General features: G+C 37.2%; 3 protein-coding genes across 10 annotated transcripts in view; all 3 read right to left on the bottom strand.

The window, feature by feature from the left end:
• Positions 1–510, bottom strand: part of LOC111565429 (electrogenic sodium bicarbonate cotransporter 1-like) — a 34,490-nt gene extending 33,980 nt beyond the window's left edge. For all 8 annotated transcript variants that reach the window (XM_035946037.2, XM_035946036.2, XM_035946039.2 and 5 more), the window contains exon 1: positions 172–510. In XM_035946037.2, coding sequence (XP_035801930.2) covers positions 172–191 — 20 coding nt within the window. In that variant the 5' untranslated portion in view covers positions 192–510. The remainder of the gene's footprint in view (positions 1–171) is intronic.
• A 669-nt stretch (positions 511–1,179) lies between these two features.
• On the bottom strand, positions 1,180–9,341 carry dck (deoxycytidine kinase). The gene is made up of 7 exons (XM_023265494.3): positions 9,149–9,341; positions 8,742–8,857; positions 5,591–5,784; positions 3,722–3,869; positions 3,461–3,576; positions 2,992–3,091; positions 1,180–1,431 (listed from the first exon to the last, which is right to left on the bottom strand). Exons 1-7 carry the CDS (start codon positions 9,237–9,239, stop codon positions 1,405–1,407), a joined length of 792 nt encoding a protein of 263 aa, XP_023121262.1. The 5' UTR covers positions 9,240–9,341; the 3' UTR covers positions 1,180–1,404.
• A 1,832-nt stretch (positions 9,342–11,173) lies between these two features.
• LOC111565433 (MOB kinase activator 1B) lies at positions 11,174–21,369 on the bottom strand. Its single transcript, XM_023265493.3, has 6 exons — positions 21,068–21,369; positions 19,648–19,814; positions 17,305–17,398; positions 16,779–16,912; positions 13,396–13,559; positions 11,174–13,283 (listed from the first exon to the last, which is right to left on the bottom strand). The coding sequence occupies exons 1-6, from the start codon at positions 21,079–21,081 to the stop codon at positions 13,206–13,208; spliced, it is 651 nt and encodes a 216-aa protein (XP_023121261.2). The 5' UTR covers positions 21,082–21,369; the 3' UTR covers positions 11,174–13,205.
• Positions 21,370–23,297: the final 1,928 nt, after the last annotated feature.

Below are 23,297 nucleotides of genomic sequence, written 5' to 3'. Positions count from 1 at the left end.
TCTAACAAAAGACTTGAATGTATCCAAGTTTCAAGTTCCAAGCGACATGAACTTGCTGCCTTCATGTGGTTAGAAAGCAGCCCAAGTTTATGGAGTTCAATCTCCAAGGCAAAGTTTCCAAAATAACCAGTTTTCGTTTTTACAAGGAAAGAGGAGCAATCATAAACTTACTTGCTCTTCTCGGAACTCATGGTTCGTCTTTCCAGATGGTCACTCTGGTGCCGTCTTCGTCAGCTTCAAGTTGCCTCAGCTGCGTGGTGTTTGGAAAAAATCTTCACCCACTGTAGCTGTTGCGCTTTTTAAAGTGAGCAAAACAAAGAGAGAGAGGAGTCAAGAAGCTTCGGCTATCTGGCTGGAATGATCTCTTCGACTCTACAAATCAAACTTGACGCGCAACGCACAATCCTCATATCTGGCTGGACTCGCTCAGGTCGTGTCTCGGAAACATCTTGGTGAAAGCGTCTCGGTGGAAGCGTGTAGCGAGGCTCTGTGCGCAGCGTGTCTTTTTTCCATATTTTAAAGTGCCATCCCTCCTCCTGCGTGACGCCACCCGGGGGGCGGAGGTCAGAAAGTTACTGCTGGGTGGCGCAACCAACTCTTCAACTTGTCAAACGCGCTCTTTATTGTTCACTAAGGGATATAAATGTCACCAAATCTAATAAATAATATGCAAATCATGTTTTAATCTATGAGCATTCATTTATATTAGGTGCTAATCTCATACTAAACAAGCTTTATACTTGGATCATCTTGTATCTTTTATTGAAATTCTTTTTCTTCTTATACTTGCAGATTATGAACATTAATATTGGCTCATCTCTCCCACACACGTAAAAAAAACTTTATAAATCAACTGGTGTTTATCATTTCAGTTCACCAAGAAGTCCAGGAATTTCTTGCCTGTTATATATTCTAATCTTTTTATTTATAAGGAGTTAAAACAGAAAGTTAAAGCAGCTATTTCGGGTCGCTTTACCCAAATCCTATTGGAGCTACCAGGTAAAGGCAAGCTGAGCAGTCAAAAATAGCAGCTGACTGCTGGCATGGAGGCTGGCGACACCTTCTGGAGGGTTGGAGAGAGGAGGAGGAAACCCCGGGACCGATGGATCAGGTTAAACTTTCATTTCCAGAGAGGAATAAAATACCAAACAAATAAAAAACTTCAAAAATGCAACTAAATCCATCAAATTCATTTAAAGTTTATTGTTGTTAATGCCAATAGAAAAATAGTACATTCTAATTTTGCGCGCTAAAATTGATAAATATACAATAGACACAAGCAAACAGCAAAACATTTGAAAAAATTAAAACAACACTACTAGCATTGACTGGTAAAAAGAGCTTTAACTGTTGAGGCATTCCTTTGTTTTGAAAGTGGTCCTCCATCCCATCACCTGACGACGTTCACAACGTGCTCAAGAACTCTTTCACCTAAAAATAAACAACAAATATGGTTAGCAGCACACATAAAGACAAATACTTCACAATAAACTGGTTGATGTCATTTGTGCAGAGCGTTGTCTTGGTCTCTTTCTTGCTTATGACCTGACAAAGAGTCTAATCTCTTGTGTTCACCATCAACATGAAACTGCTACATAAGCAGCTTTTCAAACCCTAATTTGCATATGTGAAAGCTCGGTGTGTGTGAATGTGTGCGTCTCAGCAGCAGAGAGATCACACATTTATTTCAGCCTGCTTATTCCCAGGATATGTGTGTTTCAAAAGGTTCCACAGTCAGTTTGTGCAGTGTCAGCTGCAGCAGGGGAGATTTTAAATTCTTCATGTAACTTCTTCAATGCTGCACATAAAGACAGCGGTCAGGCGTAAGGGTTAACCTTGAGTAGAGGTATCAATACCACAAGGTAAAAATAAATTGAAAAGTTTACTCAAGTAAACAAGTATGATCAGAAACATTACTTAAAGTGTAGAAAGTAAACATACACATGAAGTAGGCAGGATGGCCTCCAGTAATCAATAATCCTCATCAGATCAAGTACTTTCTACCTACTTTTGAGTCGTAAAAGTCACATTTCTCAAACAAATGACATCTTAAATATACTGCTTTCAAGAATTTTGAGAAATCAAGCGTCATTTTTCTTGATTTTATCGCTGCTTTCAAAATACTCCCGCCTTTTTAAAGTTGTTAAAACAACAAATCTGTATTTGAAACATGCCCTTATCTTTAGCCTCAATATTAGTTACTAAAATCATCTGAAAAATTGGAGACTTTATCATTTTATATATTACATAATGTTACATTAATACAATTTGCTAATACTGACGATTTAACATGCAAACAGCATTTTAATGTGATAACTGTGAAACTGGAGTCAGTTTTGTTAACTAAACAGCAGAGCTGCAACAATTAATCACTATTTTAACAATCTACTAATTGTTTTTTTTGTACATTTTTAAGAAATACAGTCTAAATTCTGTCATTTCAGCTTTGTAAATGTGAATATTATCTGGTTTCTTTTCTATTCTATGACAATAAATTATTATTATTATTAAATTCAATATCTTTGGGCTGTGGACAAAACACTGATCAACATTTTCATTTTCTAAAATATATCGATCCCACAAATAATTGAGTAATTTAGAAATAATCAACAGATTAGTCAATAATGACAGTAATCTTTAGTTGCAGCCCTACATGACAGTTTGGTAGTTTTATTTACCACACAGTAATTAGATTTATGTTACTTTTTTCTTTTCCAATAAATTATTTAATGTTTTAACTAGTAACTCCAGCTGTTAGCATAGCAGAAATTGCACTGGAATAAAAGGTACAGTATTTATCTCTGAAATCCATAAAAGTCGAAGCATAAAGTACCATGGACTGAAAATACAACCTACATCTTTCAGTGGTTTAAGTCTTATACAAAAGGTCGACAGGATTTCTGGATCCTGTAAATTTCCGCTAAAAGGAATTTGGATGGAAACAAATGTAAAAGCATTAATTGACTAATTAAAATTTTTACCATAACTCACCTTCTCAATCATGTCAGCACTCCTGCTAGCGTTTGCCATAAAGTCTTCATTTACATCTATGGTGAGGACTGGCACGTTGTTCAGATACTTAAACTCCACGCTGTGGGCAGAAGTGACGTGGTGCATGCGGTTAGTGAACATTTTTAAAGTTACTTCCTTGAGGAGATCATTTAACATTTAACTTAGTAAGGAAATAGATGAGAGAAACAGCCCAGTTCCTGCTTCATCCATTCCCCAGAGACATGAATGTGGCAGATGCAGATCACGTGTCAAACAGTTACAGTTTAAGTTGCCTCCAGGTTGTTTCATGAATGGAGTCTTTCTTTCTAATGTTCACTGACACTCAGATAGCTAATACAGTATGACCCTCTTCTTCTATAATACATGTGTTGTTCTCTAAAAAATGCAGACAGTTTGTGATGCAAAAGAGCCATAAAAAGTGTGCGTGGGTGTGCACGTGTTTGCTCACGTCATCGTCTTGTGCTGCAGCCAGCTCTCGTGTTTAAAGTGGAGCTTCTCCAGGTACTCCAGTGGGATGTCTTGTTCTTCCGCTCTGCCTCTCAGACGTAATCTCTCTAAACATCTCTACACATACCCAAAATAGAACGAAATCGTCGACCTATTGGTGTCATTTTGTTTGTTAATGATGACAATCTGTCTGTTTTCCACAACAAAAACAGTCCATAAATATCAGTGCGGTAATAGAAGCTAGGGAAACTAGTTAGGGTACCTCCGGTGAAGCTCTGAGGTAGATGATGCCGTCCAGCTCGATGTGCTTGCCAAACTGGTTGTGCAGCCAGCCATGCCAGTCCTGGTAGACAGACCATTCAGTCTCGTTCAGGCATTCACTCTCGTACAGGTTGGCTGCAAAGATGTACCTAAGATGAGATGAATACAAGAGAAGGGTGGACATGAGCTTTCAACAAGAAGGACTACGTCAGTGTTTTTCTATTTTTAGTTGCTGCGTATTCATATTACTGCTATAATCATGGGCTATTTGGTTTCTCTCAACAAACAAGCAGTAAACAAACACAATGATGAAAATACTATAAATTGCCTGATTAACTTGCAAAATGTTTTTCTAACTACAATAGTAATTATTATTCTGTATAGAAAAGATCAGAAATCATACCTCTGATCAGTCTAATGAGACTTTGTCTCTTTCATCCTACACATTATTAGGCAGGTGGTTTTAATGTTTAGTGTATGTTATTTAGTTAAAGAGACAGTTCAGAGATACAGGAGCTGTGAGGAATTTTACTGTTTTCCCCCCGTTCCGATGAAATTGTGTAAGACAGACCTTTTTAAAAGTATTTTGTGCAGTCAGAAGTTTTGTCAAACAGCAATATTAGACTGTCTTAGCTCAGTTGTTGAGTGTCTGTGAGATCAAATAAAATAATCATGATCTTGTACGTACAGGAATGAGGCAAAACTAAGAGTAAACTTGTGGGCTTTATTTCAAAGCTTTGTTTAAGGGGAGACCCAAAGCCTCACACTACAGTCCCCTGAATTAAATGACTGTTACTTCGCCAAGGAACACGGCAGAGTTATGAGATGATCGGCGTTGGTTTGTCTGTCTGTTTGTCTGTCTGTTAGCAACATTACTCAAAAACGGATTGACAGATTTGGGTGAAATTTTCAGGGAAGGTCAGAAATGACACAAGGGCCAACTGATTAGATTTTGGCAGTGATGCGGCTTATAGTCTGGATCCATGGATTTGTTAAAGATTTCTATAACACTGCGGGATAGCGAGTACTACGTCAGCTGCCTGCTGCGATCACAATTGCAATCCCACTACAAATCAACCGTTGCGGACTTATCGGGACTTATCCGTCAGAAATGATACAAGGAACAATTGATTAAATTGTCCAATTCCCGCTGCCCGCTATTTATTTAGGTCACATGATTTAGTATCTGTACATAACGTGCACATGCAGAACACACACCTCTGCTCAGCGCAAGGTCATTTTGTTTGTGGGTCCATCTATATTAAATGGCCACAATCTATGTTGCAGTGATTTCTGATCAGCAATAACTAATAAACAAATGCTGCAATTCTAAAAAAAAAATTAAAAAATGCTGCATTTCTGACAATGCCAAATGGGGAAATGAACAATATTGGCGGAGTACTGCGCTCTCTGAGTGCTTTTCTAGTTGAAACTGTTACAAGTTAAATTTTAACAAACTGTTTCAGCATTAAAGCAACAGCTTTGAAACACTGTTTTCAGTAAGGACTTAAAGTTTTGCTACAGTTATTGATAAACCCCTAAAAACTCATGTCTGTGCATCAAAGTTACATCCCTTCATACCCTACAATACTTAGATGTCACCTACACCATCATCTCTTTTACAATGTGTGGATCTATGAAGGCCTCACCACCTTCTCCATGCAGCTCCAGCACACCAGCTCATCTACAACTCTGCTCAATCACTGAAAAACTACTCTATGCTACACAATGGCAAGTTGTAATATTGGAGTGATTCGGCCATACATAGAACAGTAATGATACTGAAAGTTCCACCCTGTAGATAGTGAATGTTAAAATATTTTATACTTTTTCGTTAGATTCAGACATTTTTCAGGTTGGTCGCTGATACCTGTCGCTGTAGATGGATCGCTCGAAGAACTGCACAGGGTCCTCGGCCTCTCGGAGCTTCCCGTTGGCCGACCGGATCTGGGCTCGCACCCGGCTGATGCAGGCGTAGCTCTGGAAGGTGTAGGCCCACCGCTCTGGCTTCTCATACATCATCTGCAAGACGTTCCCTCCACTCCGCTGAGATGTGGTCAGCTCCTAGGATATTCAAAACCTGTGTTAGATTTCCCACTTTACCTTTACATACGAACTAATCTAACACATTATACATCTCAGCGTCAACATGATCAATGAATAAGTAAAATCTCAGTGAAGTATGTAAACAAAGAAAGCAGTTTAGAGACATGTTTTATGTTAAAACACATCTCAATTCACAGCCCACAAACTGACATATGACTAATGCATTAGGAGACCTTTATGATTATTTATAGAGGCTGCTTGATATTTACAGACAAAGCTGCATGCAAAGTATACAAAAGTGACATTTCAAGGAACTGTCTGGTGCCGTTTCTTGTAGACATGATTCTTTAGGGCTTCTTCACTTGTGACCAAAGTAAACATTATAAGACCTTTTGAATGCTACTGAGAATCCAACCTAATACTCCTTACATAAAGGTCAAATAATGAGGGGGACAAAAGGGACAGTAAAGCCTACTGCAGCACAGTTTTTGCCAGTTCCAATTTTAAAAAGAACTTAATTTCAGTTGCTTGACGTCGACCAAGTTTTTCCCAGTATGAGCTTCCTAGTTTCTGTGGTTAGCAGTTCTGTGTTTGCTGCTGATTAACACTCCACAAAAAAAGGATTACAAAACCTCCCACAAGCATTATCCATTGTCTCACAAGTCTGACTTGTTTATAGATGTGTACAGACTGTTGCCAAGCGCTGTGCAAAGGAAATCGAAAGGAAACTGATGTGCTGAGAGATGACATCCACTGTGAATTGGCACCACATTAAAAAAAACTAAATTGAATTTACCTAAATTTAACTCATAAAAAGAACTTACACTACAATCTACAGCAGGAGAAACGGAATTTTGGTGATGAAATTAAAGATTTCTCAATACCTTTAAAGGTTTTTCTTGAGCATCTCAATGTTTTTAGGACCTCCAGACATCGAGGTTGTAATTACTACCTTTATTAAGTTAGTGGTAGTCCTTCTTAATCCTATGTAAACCAAGGCCAGAAATGGAATCAGGCTTTTCCAAAACTCGCTGAGGTCCACAATTAGTTTGAAAAATTTAACGATATTCCTTATAGCAAGACAAGTTCAAACTCATTCCTCACCATTACAGCTCTGCTAAGCACATTACTGCCCAATGAACAGCAGAGGGCGCCTGACTGAACTACTGTAACTGTGTTAGTGTGGAGTTCTGACAGCAGAAGAGTCTCCTTAGAGGACAGACTGAACGGTTGAGCTGCAGCTTTGCATACTGATGGTGCCTCTGTACTATCAGATTACACTGCACTAATGCCATTTTTGCACAGTTTACAACAGCACCAAATACAATTATACCTTCATGATGGTTTTGAATTGACCTTTTCACTATTAAAATGAATAGAAAATGTAGATTTTCTTCAGTTTGGTCTTTTTTCAGACTCTGAATGGGCCTTTGGATGGTGACTATGCATGACAGTAAGCATGACCTGTCTGTGTATAGGTTTATGTTACCTTATTTGACAGGAATTAATGTATTTTCTTGGGTATTCTGACCATTTCATAAACAAAAATGTCTATTTTGCATGAGGAAATGAAACCTCAATTAACAAAACAGTTAACATATACACTACCAGTCAAAAGTTTGGGCACACCTTCTCATTCAGTGGTTTTTACCTTATAAATCTGAATAATTTTCAGTATTAATCTACAATGTAGAAAATAATACAAATACAAAAAAGCACTGAATGAGAAGATGTGTCCAAACTTTTGACTGGTAGTGTATATTTTCTCTTTTATTATTGATTCTTAGCATTTTGGTGATGGCTAAAACTACCAAAAATACCTCCATGCATGAAAAACCTTGTCTGAATGAGTTCAGGAAAACTTGAAACAGTTAATGCAAACAGATCCATTTAACAAAATCCTTACAGAGTCTGTGCTTGTGTAACACTGTGCAGGTTGCTTTCTCGTGGCATTAATTCAATCGTCTAAGGATTCCTGGAATACTGGCTCACACCTGAGTATCTCGCTCACTGTGGACCTTTAGAGATCAGACTGAGGGTGAGGCTACGGGTCTGCAGTTGTGCGAGAGGTTAGAAATGTTTTCCCTGATGCTGGCATGTTCATCTGCCCAGAGGGCGACCATCTGTTCCCTCTGGGTGTGTGGTGCTGGTGGAGCAACAACCGGTGCAGATATGTGGACAGATGGCAGCTGCACTCTAAATACAGATGAAAACTCCCCCAGTTATCTTAATGTGTCTCCTAGCTCTGAGCACGCTCAGTCAGAGGCAGTGAGAGGGTCTCCTGCCCTGAAGGATCATGAACAATTAATCATCTGATTTAAACTGTAGTCTTGAATTAATTTGCCTTAAACAAAGCAGACTTTATGTTGGATAATATAGAGCAACATCAGCATGATCTGTGTTTGATGTGTGTGTATATGTGTGTTAACTTTGCACTTTAACCCTGTAAAACTCACAGTTGCAGAAATACATCAGTCTTATTTTTGATAATTTTTAATGTATGTATGTATGTATGTATGTATGTATGTATGTATGTATGTGTATATATATATATATATATATATATATATATATGCATTTTTCTCATATTCAATTTTTTTCTATATTTGGGTTTTATATATATATATATATATATATATATATATATATATATAAAGTTTTCTATAGAAAAAACATTTTTTTTCAAAATTTCTTGCTCTTTTTTTCTATATTTGGGTTGTATATATTTTTTTCTATAGAAAAAATATTATCTTCAAAAGTTTTTGCAGTTTTCTTCTATATTTGGGTTTATTTTTATATATATATATATATATATATATATATATATATATATATATATATATATATATATATATATATATATATATATATATATATATATAAAAATAAAATTTCTGCTAATTCTTACACTCATTTTTTTTTCTAGATTTGGGTCTTACAGGGTTAAAATGCAGAGCAATAGCGTATGTCCATACCTCAAAGTCGCTGCCTGATGTTTGGACGTTGCACCACCTGGCGATCGGTTCTGGTACCACCTCCCAGTCCGCGCTCTCCTGATCCAAAAGGCGCACAAAGGTGGATTTGCCCGCCGCTGTGCGCACATGGATGCAGAAAATCACGTTTAAACACATCATTCAGGACATCTAGCTAACCAGCCACACTATGCTAAAGTATACTAGCATATTATGTGACAGTTTAGCAGAAGCAGAGGTGTAGTAGTAGGCTGGAAGTTGGCGGCAAATATTAATCGATAAATAGTAAACCAACATCTGAAGACCCGGCTGTACGCACAGTTACTCTGAGGATCCCCTGTTTCATACATCAGCATGCAGAAGCTTTAAGGAGCTCGTTTAGTTAAAATTCGTTTTCGCAGTTTGCTTACCGATGTTTCCCTCGATTGAAATCCGCTTTATCCTCTTCTCCAGAGAGTCGTTCATTGGATCAGGACATGGTCTCTTCGGGGTAGGAGACATGTTTAGCAGATAAAGAGGTATTATAAGTTTTTTTAATGAAAGCAAGAGCTGCAGCAGAGATGTGAGAGTCCTTGTTGTTTAAAGTTTGGCGGCAAGAAAAGTGAGGAAGAGGAAGCTGCACAGCTGAGTCCCGCCCAGGAAGCAGCAGCTGATCTGTGAGTACAGACTGTAGCTTAGCCTGTAGCTTAGCCTGTCTGGTCTGTTCTGGATGATAACAGTCTGATCATGTAATAGTGTAATAATGTACAGTCTGATATTTTACAGTCTGCTCTGGTCTATGTAACAATATACAGTCCGATAATGCACAGATAAATAATGTACAATCTAATAAGGTACAGTAAAATAATGTACAGTCTGATCATGTACAGTCTAATAAAGTACAATCTAATAATACACTATCTAATAATGTACGGTGATAACGTACAGTTTAATAATGACCAGTCTAATACTATACAGTCTGATAATGTACAGTCTGATAAGGTATAGTGTAATAATGTACAATGTGATAATGTACAGTGTAATAATATAGTCTAATAATGTACAGTGTGATAATGTAGTGTCATAATGTACAATGTAGTAATGTACAGTCTAATAAAGTACAATATAATAATGTATAGTGTGATAATGAACAATCTAATAATGTACAGTGTGATAATGTACAGTGTGATATTGTACAGTGGAATAATATTGCAGTGGAATAATGTACAGTCTAACAATGTACAATCGAATAATGTACAGTCCAATAATGTACAATCTAATAATATAGTCCAATAATTTAGTGTTTTAATGTAAAGTCTGATAATCCACACTGTAGTAATGTACAATCTAACAGTGTACAGTGTAATAATGTACAGTCCGTGTTCTTCCATCCATCCACTGATTCCAGCCTGATTGCTATTAACATGTTACATTCAATGACGGAGATAGTTTTTCAAATATGTGCTTGAATAAAACTAGTAATTCCTTAATATTTAAAATCTTCAGATAAAGGTAATCAAGTAAATTTATATAATATGTAAAATTGTGGGGACTTGACCTTAATATTTCAATTTGTACAACAAATAGTTTTGCATTGCCTATTTTTAAAAAAAGTGTTTTTAAGCTAGTCAGATAAACCTGTGTAACAAGTAATATTGTAGTGTCTTAACTTTCATAGTTAAATTGATCAGGTAAGTTTAGACAATTCATTTTATTGGATATTTTATCCTTAACATTTTAATTAGTCAGACAAATGTATATAATACATAATATTGTTGGCCTTCACATTAAGATTTAATCAAATAAAATTATCTACCAAATAATATTGTAAGGTCTAAATATTGTAACTAGTTGGATAAACATTATTACATACACATAATTAATACATTCATTTATCATTAACTTCATGCTTGAAGTATCACAACAAGAAATAATGTCAGTGTTGGATTATTAGATCTTTATTATTGATGTATTAGTATGTAAATGTAACTTAAATTTTGGAGTGGGTGCATTTTTTCATGTTGTTAATCTATAATAATGCAACTGTTGTGTCAATGTGTTACATATGAAAATGCTTAATGTGAAAAAATAACTACATGGGGTAGATTTAACACTACAATATTTTCTGAAATGTAGTGGAGTTGCAGTTTTAAGCACATAAACTGGAAATACTGACATAAAAGCACCTTAAATGTGCATCCAAGTGCATTACTGAAATAAATGTAAATGCAATACCATTCCTGAAAATTATACTCCAATATATTTCTTTTGCAAAATATCTATGATAAGTAAATGTAGTAGAGTAAAAAGTACAGCATTTACCTCTGAAATGTAACAGTAGTATAATGTAGCAGAATGGAAGAATTCTGAAGAATGGAAACACTTAAGTACCTCAAAACTCCAATTAGTAAATGTGCTCTGAGCTCACAGTACATACTGAACATATAATTCAATCAAAGAGTCAAGACCACCTTTATTTGCCTTGTAAACAGCATAAATCAATTCAGTAGCATTGAAAACCCCAACCAAGCCATTATTTACAAACATTTCATCAATTATTACAGTCAAGGAGGAAAAACTGTAGGCAATAGTCTATGTTATGGGCATTTCATAAGGATGAGATGCTCTCAGGATGACTGATTTTCTATTACATTTTCAGATATCTGGTGAGCAGTAACATTCATAATAGTTTGCTAAGGAAGTGGAGAAAAAAAAAAGATACTGAACAATTAAAACAACATTTTAATATCCAAATGGAGGAGAGGAAGCAGCCTCTAAAACGACTCAATGCATTCATTTAACCAAAAGCTACCACTCCATGCTTGCTGAAAATTAGGTCTAACCCTCAGTATTTACACGTGTGCATTCAAGTATTGCACCTCTGACAAATTTCAGATATAAAATGTTCATGTCACTGTTTTGAAACTAAAGCTGACAGAGAAGCAATTCCATTTTCATCAAACACCCAAATTTAAGCACTATAAAGGAAGGTTAAAATTGGATATAAAGTAAAATGAGCCAACTGGTAACCCTTTTAGTGTCGTGTCAATTATTGCATAGTAAACTACACTTTGAGATAAGGGAAGGGCACATGCATCTGCTGTTTGAAGCACAGCGACAAACAACCCAGACCATATAAAAGCATTAGAAATCCGACTTGTGCCTTATAGCTGATTTCAGAGAAGGTTAAGCCATTCAACATTCATTGGGGGAAATATGAGGGAGGAGAAAAACTCTGATCAGTCACATGATACGGCTTCTCACAAAGCACGGTCTATGAAGAATAAACATTCAGGCAAGAGAGGTCAGGAAAATTGTTCAAAGTGCTTTATGGCTAGTGAGATAACAAGGGATGCAGCATCATCCAATTCCAAATGCTTGTATCTTTTAAACAGTGGAGTTTAAACACAGGTCTCTACATCTAGTTGCAGATATTTATATACAATTTAAGGTTTTAGTTCCCTTGCAGACTCATCCTAAAATCTGTTTCTACTTAAAAGTTTTGGGAAAAATAACTAGTACACAGAAACATGTCACTAGACAATGCTAAAAAAAATTTTCGTCCCTGCTATGACATGACAATATTCTAGCCTCATTTCTATGTCCCTCAACACATTCATTTATCATAACCTGCACAGAACACTTGGCAAAGAGACTTTCTAACTAAAAATAGATAAAGTTGGGGGGATAGTATGGTTTTACAGAGAAAATCAATTTAACCAAGTTACAGTACAACGAGAAAATAGGTGTAAGAAGGAATTTAGAACCACAAACTTAGAAGCAAGATGACGCTGAAAATGTAATGCTGTTTAATCGTGTCAGCGGTATATGGCCTTTATCTTCTGACAGTTCTCACTGTTGATATAGGGCAAATATGAGCCATGCTAGGCACTTAGGATTCTGTTGTAATGAGCGGTTACAGATGTTAACAGTAGCAAACCGAGACCAAGATCCTTCGAAGCAGGTGAATGAATAAAATAACTAGCTACTGCTGTTGAATCGGCTTGAAAGCTGGCTTTAATTCTTGCCGCAACACCAATACCACGTTGTGATGCAGCAACTCTGCTCACACATTATTCCCCTTCCTGTGAGTGAGTTGAAAATATTAATCTATCATGAAAATGTCTTGCGTTGCCATAAACCCAAGTAGAGAAAAAAAAAACATCTGTGTAGTCTAATAGATAATAGAAAACTAATGAACATATGTCTATATTATCCTAGAAGCCATGACTGAATACTGGGGATTTCTTTCCATACAGCTAAAACCATTTACTCTAATGTTAATCTGTGGTTTTGTTCAATTAAGAGCGTAATCCCTGATAGCATTAGTCCTGGTGCCTTAAACCTATCAAGACCCTTCCTTCTGCCTGGCCTTATTAAAAACATTTCCCCATGGAAATATAGTATATACTGCATACATACAGCCAGGGTGGGGTGGGTATCTGTGCAAAAACTAGAAGAACAATAAAATAAGAATTACATTGCTGTTTATCTATCCTTGGTTGTCAGTTTTTCAATCAGCTCCTGTAGTGGGACCAGCTCTTTCCTGTCAATGAGGTTGAACTCCTGGGAAAGACAAGAGCGAGGGAGCAGATGTTATCAGATTGTCCATTGTGTGCTACCTCTTTTGTTTTAAATCAAGCAAAATAGATAAAGTCAAATGTCAGAGATTCTTTACCTGAACAAAAAAGATGAAGTGTTTGAATGATGTGTTGAGGTGGGCCTCCTCCTGCAGCTGCATGACAGAGTCAAAGTGCTGGTGGTAGATGTGAGCATAGACTCTGAACAGGCGCTTCAGAATGGTCTTCGCCACAGACATAAAGTTACGCTTAAAGGGGACGCCTAGGAAAGAACAGGGCAAGAAAAAAATGCAGAAGAGACAATTCAGACCATGAAAAATACAACTGAACATACACCAATCAGCCACAACACTATGACCACTGACAGGTTGAAGTGAACAACATCGATCATCTTGCTATAATGCAATGTTCTGCTGGGAAACCTTGAGTCCTGACATTCATATGGATATTTGATATGTACCACCCTCCTAAACATTGCAGGTCAAGCAAACCCCCACCCCCCATTGCAACAGCAGTCCTTGATGACAGTTTCCACCCTCAGCAGGACAATACATCCCGGCACACCGCAAAAAACTGCTCAGGTGTGGCCCGGGGAACACGACAGCGCTAAGATGTTCACCTGGGTTCCACACTCCCCAGATCCAAATCTTATTGAGCATCTGTGGAATGTACCAGAATAAGCCTGATCTAGGTAGGTCCCACCCTGCAACCCACAGGACCCACAGGATTCACCGTCATCATGCCGGTGCCACAAGACTTCCCCAGAGGTCCTGTGTCCATCCATGCCCCACTGGGTCAGGGGAGATTTAGCAGCATCAAGGAGACCAACATTAGGCAGGTGGTCATAATGCTTTGCCTGATCGGTGTATAGAGGATGGTTCCAGTGGTCAGGCTGAGCAAAAGAGTTGATAGAAACACTTGCAGATAAACGGGTCCTTCAGATTTTTGAAGATTCTGAATACCTAAATATTTTTTAATAGGGCAGCAACTAGTAAATATTTTTATTGTAAACTAACCTGCCAAATATTTTCTCGATTAATTAAATAGTTATTCGTTCTATAACGTCAGAAAATGGTGGCAAATGTCGATCAGTATTTCTCAAATCCCACTGAACATAAACGCTTATTTTGTCCACAACCGAAAGTTATTGTTTACTGTTATAGAGGAGGAAGTAAACCACTAAATATTATAAATGCAAGAAGCTGTAATTTAAGAATTAACTTTTTATCTCAAGAAATTAACAAACGGATTACTCAGTTATCAAAATAGTCTACTGCTGATTCAGAAAGTGTGCTTCGTTTCTTTAGGCATACCTTAAATCAAAAGAATGCATTGACAAGACTAACACATAAAATGCTCTCCATGGCTTCAGCTGTGCAATGGTTTCTTTGCTTTTTGCCACTGTTCATCAGCAAAATATCAGTGCAATCAAGGTGCAGTGGCTGTATGTTCTGCTAGATTGCATATGTATTCACTGGCAGGCCACAGCATGATTTCAGGGAAGTGCAAACAATCCTGACAGCAATGCAGAACCACCTAAAGTTAACAATGTGTCAAGTATTCATCTGCAGGAAGGAAATTTTGCTGTTGTTGCAACAGGCCTGCGTGCTGCACTTCATGTATGTTGTGCAGTTCTCTCCTGATTCACAAAACAGCTGTGAGGTACAGAAGCCTGGTGGAGAGCTCTCCTTCGGTGTACAGGAAGCCACCTACGGTACAACTCAGCATCAATTTTTCATAAGAAGCTAGTGACCAGCAGGACAAGGAGTTCGTGACTAAAGCTGCTACCTACAGCAGGACATCCTTACGCTTCTGACTTGCACATTACTGTTACTATTCCAGGAGTATTAACCATCCAGATATTAGAAGCTGCTGACTGTTCACATGTTTCACATGTGCAACAGGTACTTTTGCATATTATATCACAAAAAAGTGTGAAAAGTTCTCTTCCATGTTGTTAACCAGCTCAAAGGATCCTCCTACCTGATAGGAAGCTACTTCTTGTACAATGAACAATAAATCTATTGACCTTGGACAATGAAGCAAATTCTGTCACTCCAGGGTAGCACATTTAATTTTTCCACTGAGATCTACTTAGTCCATTAGACATTTATTCATGCTGGCTGCCCTCCAGCAAAAATACAACTCCACCCAAGACAGCACAAGCCTCAGCCAGTTGAGAGGCTGAGAGCTGTATTGGTAAGTATAGAAATTTTACCTCTTTTCAGTGATCCTCTACATTGTTAACATGGATGTTTCGAAACCGTTGATTGTGAAATATGTTATTAGCTAAGATTAAAAGGTTCCTCTGCTGAGGAGGATTGTGTGATAGAAGTGAAAGCTTGGAAACAACAGAATGGTCATTGTGGTGACATTGTTTTACCAAACTACTGTTCCCCAAAGAGCTTTTTGCCTTGCTATTTTTCTGTCACAAAGCTCAAGCGTACATGACGGATGCTGTCTCCAGAGCAACTAGTTGGTCGATATGCTCTCATCCATACAAATTCTCTTTGGCTGGACAATTGCTGGTGTCATTTTCATAAGTTGTAAAGATCTACATCAACTGTTTTACACAATTAATCTATTCATTTTGGTAACAGGAGGAACATAGCACCTGTGAACGTCCCAATGTTTTCACAACACTGAGCTCATTTAACCTAATGGAGCCAGTTAGGTCCAACTAATTTACATTTAGTGAATATTTATAGTCAGCCTCAAAATAATTGACACCATATAAAGAAGTTGTCAGTGTGGCTGTATTTAGTTAAGATGCAAAATGTTGAGTGTAAAGTGTACAAACAGCAGGCTTAACAACCAACATGGCAGATCATGCCATATATGTAGAATAGGTGTTATCTACGTCAACATTTCTTGTGCTGGCACCACAGGTTGATATAGGTACGTTTTAAGAAATAATATGAATAAGTGCACACCGTCTACTCAGAGTCTTATCATTTCAGTATAAAATAATGAAGATAAATGATTTATTATGCCTCAAATAGTAGCATTTTATGTTTTATTTATAATTCATTTAGACCAAAAAGGCAGAGACAGTGCACTCAGGGAGAGTGTACAGATTCTTTTCCCCAGCGCCCAATCAATTAGTTGAGGAGTAGGTATGATTTTAGTCAAACAAGATTTTCTTTGTGTGACTACAGCCCTAACGTACACACTACTTGTACAGAATTCCAATAAAAATTTGTTGTTGAATGCAAACCTTTTGTAAAAGTCAAACTGCTAAGTTATACATGGAGACTTTCCATTGTATTGGCTTGAACAGCCATTCATTTTGCACGGCAACTGAGTTGTACAAGTAAGAGAAAACTTACCATGAGTTTACTTGTAAGCAGAGATAATCCATCAACATTACACAAATGTCGAGTAAAGCAGACAGCATGCGATCATTGGACGATCAGCAGGTGTATAAACATTGCTTTTCTTTAGCGCTGAACACTGGTAGAAGCCAGATAATAAATCCTACCGATCTTTGAAGGGAAAAGTGTCTCATCATCGAGCTGGTCTTGCACCCAGGTCATGAGGTAATCAATATACTTGGGAGCGGAGCATTTGATGGGCTTCTTGATGTTGGTTCCATCAGCCCAATGGTACTCATACCTACAGGGAACACAGATGGTAACAAATTTTAAGAATATTCATGTGTTTCATTGGGTTCACAGTAAATGGTATTTCTGAAAAGGAAGACAAGATTTTCATTTACAAAAGGCTGATTCAAGTCACCAAACATGTCATCCTCACATGCAGCCCTTTCAGTTTTAAAACAGCATATATAAACTTTTCACAGCATGTAGCAGATCCACTGAAAATGCACTGAGCATCACAGCAGGAGACCCAACAGTGAGATCTGTCATGACGTGCTTAAGATTCTGATAACAAAGTGTGCTGCTTTTTGAAGCCATAACTCCAAGCCCTGTTCAGCCTTGTCAGACCACAAAGAATGATGAAAGAACTGCGAGCATGTTTTATGAGGTCTGCAGCGATACACTTACTTAGGCCCGGCAGACATGACTGGACAGCTTTCCTCGGTACAAAAGTCTGTGATGGTGCCATACAGCATGTTGATCTGGTTGAAGAAATCCACAGCTGGGAAAAAAACGCAAAAGGAACATATTAAGTTTGAGCATATATGCGACTACATACAGTGTGTACCAATAGCAAGCATCAGGTTTCCCCACTCGCTTTGCCCAGTCCAAACTGTAGACCAGTGCACACTCCAGTTATCTGGCACAAACTGCGTTATCACTCATTCCCAGAGGCAGGCAGCCAACTTTGGCTTTCCATCAGTTGGAGAGATCCATTTTAAGCATTGGCAGCGTTAGAGCTGGTGCTCCACTTGCTAATCTCACCAAAAAAAAAATACATACTGAACAGCTGATGTGGCACATGTTCTGTGTGAGGTTTTGATTAAGGAGACATGAGCTTCCTTTTAGGTCTCTCTGAAAAGATCTGTCCAAAATGTTTGTATTCATAACCAAGTGAAGGTTTGACAAAAATGAAGATATTACATAAACACTTAGTCTAAGTTTCCGTAACCCCGTGTACGCTGCTGGTCAAAACATTAAAAGCCCACAGTATAGTTTACATCACCCAGTTCTTGATGTTATTACAGCCTGAGATGAGATATGATGCTTGCTGATGTTCAGGTACAGAAAACAGAATCGGATGTACTCTCCAAAGTACAGAAAAATACGTACTTCAGGGCAATAAACTGCTAGTGTTTCGAATTACCTCTTTCTTAATAGGAAAAACACATATTTCATCAATAAAATACATGCAGTATGACTCAAAAAACGGTATACAATGGAGCAAGTTGTCAGCAAGTTGGTGAAAGATACATTCAGTATGGTGAAATATCTCTGTCAAGGTGATGTGCAAAGTTTTGAAAGAATACCTAGTTTTAATAAAATAAATAAAAAATAAATAAATCAAAAATTATTGTAAAAATGTAAATAGTTAAGTACCTATTGCATATGGGCTCCTATTTTTTTCCCCAATATTAGTAACAGCTGTGGGCACTTGAAAAAGTTTTTTACATCCTGATTCCAGTTTAGTTTTTTCTTCTAAAATATAAAACGTTACCTGGTAGAGTAAACATTTTTGTGTTTTCTCTACCTCTAGTGATGGTTGTGCTGGTTTTACTGAGGTGCACAATCTCATATTGCAGTGAAAAATGAGCCCACGGTGAGTATAAATGTTACAGAAACTAAAAACCCTGAGAAACTTGTTGGGTGTCAGAGGGTTAAACATTTGATTTTTTTTTCAAATCTCTCTACAAAACTTTAAGTCTCATCAAAAGACAAACAATAAAAAATACAAGGTAAATAAATCACATCTGTCGTTTTGCCTCAACTGTCAGCATGCAACTTTGCAATGGCAGATGTCAAACAAAGAAATTGTCACCATGACAGATTTTCCTGGGGCTTGGACTGTCATAGAGCTTTATGCAAAGAGACAGCAGAGCTACACATAGATAATACAGAATAAAGTGAAACAAATGGCAGTCTGATGGTTAAGGCATTAACCAAATAACTTCCACTAGCTCTGGCTGGGGACTTTGATAGCCTGCTGTAAAACTCTCTCCACTTCTGCTGTCAATATGCATTAGAGGCAAAAAATAAACTCTCAAAAAAAGAAGTGAACTGCTTCTTGTGAACAGAGATCATGTGAAAAGTCATTTATACTTAGTGGTGGGAGAAGTTGTTGCTCATGGCACTTCTGACTTCCCGTTATTGTGCAAGTTAAGACAGCTTGCGTAATACTGACCAAAATCCATCCATTTCTACTAACCCTCTATGAATCTGGAGAATGCAATTAATGCAGTGCAACAACGGCAGCACTGAAACACAGTGAAAGACAGAAAACCTTTTTTTCTGATAAAAGTGTATAAAAATAGCAGATAAATGATTATTTGTTAACATGCTGGGCTATTAAACATCTTAAACCCCAAAGGCACTCTGATGTGAGAAGAAATTAAGCTTCCACTGACCAGCCATTTGTATCAATTTAGAGGAAAGTAAACAGTGCTCTCACAGCACTGACAATGAAGTCTATTTAACATTCACAGAGGTTTGTCCAGCATGAATACACATGATCTTTCGAGGGAATGCCAAGATAATACACCCTGATAGCTCACTCTTCAATGATTCATGATGTGGACTAATTGAGGTTTCGGGAACAGACAAATGAGAAGCATGTAAATGTAAAGACTAAGAGGAGATTGACAGATTTACCAAAAAAAAAAAAAAAAAGTCAGGTTAAGGTAAAGGCCAGGAATCTAAACCAAAAAGGGTGCAGCAAGGGAGAGGGGGAATAAAGGTAAATGCTGTGCTTACTGTTGACTGCGACCCACTCATTTAAGTCCTCCCCCTCAGGCAACATGACTGCCATGCGCAGGTTTCCACTTCCCAGTGTAGCCTCTGCGTGTTTCAACAGCTCATACTGATGAGAACCCTCTGGGATATTCTTCTTGGGCTTGAATGTTTTGGATGAACGGTTTCCACTGAGTCACAAAGAGGGAGACAAATAGTGTGATAAGTGAAGGAACAGAGGGATATGATGACAAATCACAAGATCACAGAGCCCCCCAGGTGAGGGACCTTTCTAACTAAACAACAGTTAAGATGTTTTCAAAAGCTGACAAAAAGTGCTCCAGTTGGCTTGTGTTTCGCAGAATCAGAGCGGGCAACCAGAACAGTACATCTCTCTGTGTATAACGAGGCCATTAGGAGATGTACTGTATTCAATCGCTCTCAATGCCCCATTAAACAAGAATTTTGGAGTCATCACAGCATGGTGGGTTAGACACAAAAACAGATTTTCATTTAATTAGAGCATCTGCTAATGCCAGTGTACTGTACATCACAATCAAACTATGCTATTCATTTGTAGGGCCAAAGAAATGTATGAAACCGTTACAGAACATCAGAAGGATCCAATACACAAATCTCTATACACAGTGCTGTGAATGACCTCTTCTTTAAAGAAAATGTAGCCTTGATATTCTTAGCATTAACGCAACAGGAATCAGCGGTATATATTAAAACGTGTCTGAACCTCCCTGCCTATTGGAAATGTTGATAACAAATATGCACGTAAAGTGAAGGAAATGCTAAACCTTAGCTTCACATGTACAAGGTTGAGATATCCATAAGTCAAGGCAAGTCAAGTAAAAACGTGGTGACCTCTGTGGCAAGTGTTTAAGGGGATGTCTGCTACAATTTTAATTGAATTTACCTACAAATAGTCTCATCCTCACCAGAGGGGGCATTCAATGTTTCTCCTCCACCCTCTGGTTTATTTTACAAGCGTCACTTTAAAGTAGCTAGCTACATTAAGACAACACACAATCGTGTTACTTCGCTAAAACGTTGGGTCAGATATTGATCGGTGCGTTTTGTCACATCGAGGCTGGATTAGCCCGTTTCCACACCAGCAAATATCCAGACCTGACAGTGAACCAGTCTCACATAATTTGCTCACAGGGAGGTGGTATATAATTTCTGTGATGCTTTACACTCAACCAGGCGTCCCGAAGTTACATTTTAATTTATTATCGCAGCTGATTTGACTTGAATCAAAAGCGAACAAGGTGCAATCACATCAAGCATTCGAAGGTGAGTCCAGGAAGTAGTCCAAGCCCATGCTATGCTATCGCTAGCTGGCTTCCCAGCTGTGAGGCACCACTGACATTTTCCAAACATAAAGCTTAAATGACAAAACAAATTAAACACTCATCACAGAATTATGACTCACAAGAAAAAGCTCATGTTTCCTCGGACCGCAGGTATTTTTCTCTCTTGGCAAATGGCTAACAGCAGAGCAGCAGTGGAGGAACTGGCAGAGCAAATGGATTGTTGAACAGAACTCCGAAGTCTCACAGGTCCTCGGTTCTACTCCGGCTCTCTCAGGCGTTCCTAGTGAAATATCCGAAATAGATGTTATTGTAGCCGAAATAAATACACGATACTGATAAAGAAAAGGGGCTTGTTTTACAGACAGTCTGTTTCACTAGCTGCTGCTCTGTACGCTGAGAGGCAGCAGCGCACTGAAAGCAAAGCGAACTTCTTCATTTGACGCTCAGAGCAGATCAGCCGCAGCTGTGTGGTGTGCTGCCACCCAGCGGAGGAACACAGTCAATGCAGCCGCTGTTCATTTCAGTTGGACACATCAACGTAATAGAAAATTATACTAATGTGGCATCAAGAACTCAAACGTGTGATAGGTATTCTCAGAGCATAGTTTCGTCCCGTGGTGTATTTTTGTCATCATTTCTTTTTAAGTAGTGGATTCATGGGGACAATTACAATTACACTTTATAAAAAATATGGGTAAGACCCTACAATATTATATATAATACACATTTGACTGACCTGACTTACATGTGAAAGAAGTAACTCTCTGCCTATAGCGGTAGAAAATATAGTAAACAAACAATAATCATTCGAGTCTTTCAAAACAAATGTAAAATATTAAACCATAATTCAGTGATAACCAATAAAAATGGGCCAAAATAGATTTATTTAATTTTTCCAGTAAATACTTTGTCCAAAATAGAGACTTGTTAATAATATTTGTCATTTTTTCTAATTATTTTCTCTTAAAGTTTTCCAAAACCATATTTGACAATGCAAGTAAATGCAATTAAGCTTGATTTAGTGCACCAAAAAAGAAGAGGAGATACTTGGCTACTGTTTTCCTCATGGGTGATTAATATGGGATATATTCCTTGTGCAATTTATCAGTGTATCTTAATGTACATTGTAATATTGTCATCATATTGTATCCACAACTACAGTTGATTCCAAAATTAAATGCAGTTAAAGTAATTTTACATATTTAGCATTTACAGTTGGTCAAATCAAATTAGCATTACTTACACAAACTCTAAGTACACCGTATGTATTCTACAAGATGTCTGAATAGTGTTTCTTATGAATTTTTCTTGCTGCATTTTTTTAAGCATTGGAGCATGTAGCTCTTACAGTGCAAAAGAGGTACATCCTCAAAATGTTCCTTTTCCATTTCCAGTTTAAACAAGAAGGAATTAAAACTCCATTATGCATAAAGCATCATTTACAAAACAAACAAAAAATATTAGTTAAGTCATCCTTAACAAAAGTGACAACCTGAGAGGAGTACCTTACTTTGATATACAGTATCATAAAAAACATTTCAAGGTTTTAAAAATGTAATGAAGTAATCCTTGACAAAGGAAGAAACTATCATCTATGTATACATTTTAAAATTTTATATGGGCTGAATAAAGTTACTTATGTCTTGTAATCTCATTTTTTTGTTCTGTGTTAATCTGTGTTGTGTAGAATTTTTTTTTTTTTTGCTTATTTTTCTTTATCATTTCTTTCCATTAGTGGGTATATGGGCACAATTTCTATAGCAATTTAGTTTTAACTTACAAAGCTGATATTATTAATATTTTCTGTGAACAGTACATCCAAAAAGAAGCTCCCTAATATTATTTTTCATCTTTAAGTCTTTTCTACAAAAATTTCATCAAAATTGAACAAAACCAAGTAATCTGTTGCTGAAATAGGTGCTCTAACATAGAAGACTAGATACCTGGTTATGTATTTAAAATAAATAACAAACATGAAACAATGCATTAGTGTATCATGCAATAATGTCACATTGCATTCACAAATACTGTTGTTTTCAGATTGAGCTAATGTCATGTTTAATTCAGGAAAAAAAACAAGAGGAATCAACTACTGTATAGCAACTTTGCGAATAATATCTGTCGCACATTTTTTACCTACTTGTTTAAAAAAGTAGTTTTTGCTACACTATTAGCATGTATATATATTTTTAATAATGCATAATAATGTAATATAATAAGAAAAATAACCACAATTAAATAATGATAATGTAAATAATAATATGTTTCTTTTCTTTTTTTTGTTTTATTTTTTATCTTACTTTCACTATATTTTGGCACTGTTTCGTTTGGTCTCACTGTTACGTTGTC

This window comes from Amphiprion ocellaris, chromosome 17 (genome assembly GCF_022539595.1).
Source record: "Amphiprion ocellaris isolate individual 3 ecotype Okinawa chromosome 17, ASM2253959v1, whole genome shotgun sequence".
Taxonomy (NCBI): domain Eukaryota; kingdom Metazoa; phylum Chordata; class Actinopteri; family Pomacentridae; genus Amphiprion; species Amphiprion ocellaris.
The sequence above is the reverse complement of the archived record's forward strand: the minus strand, read 5'-3'. Positions and strand labels throughout refer to the sequence as shown.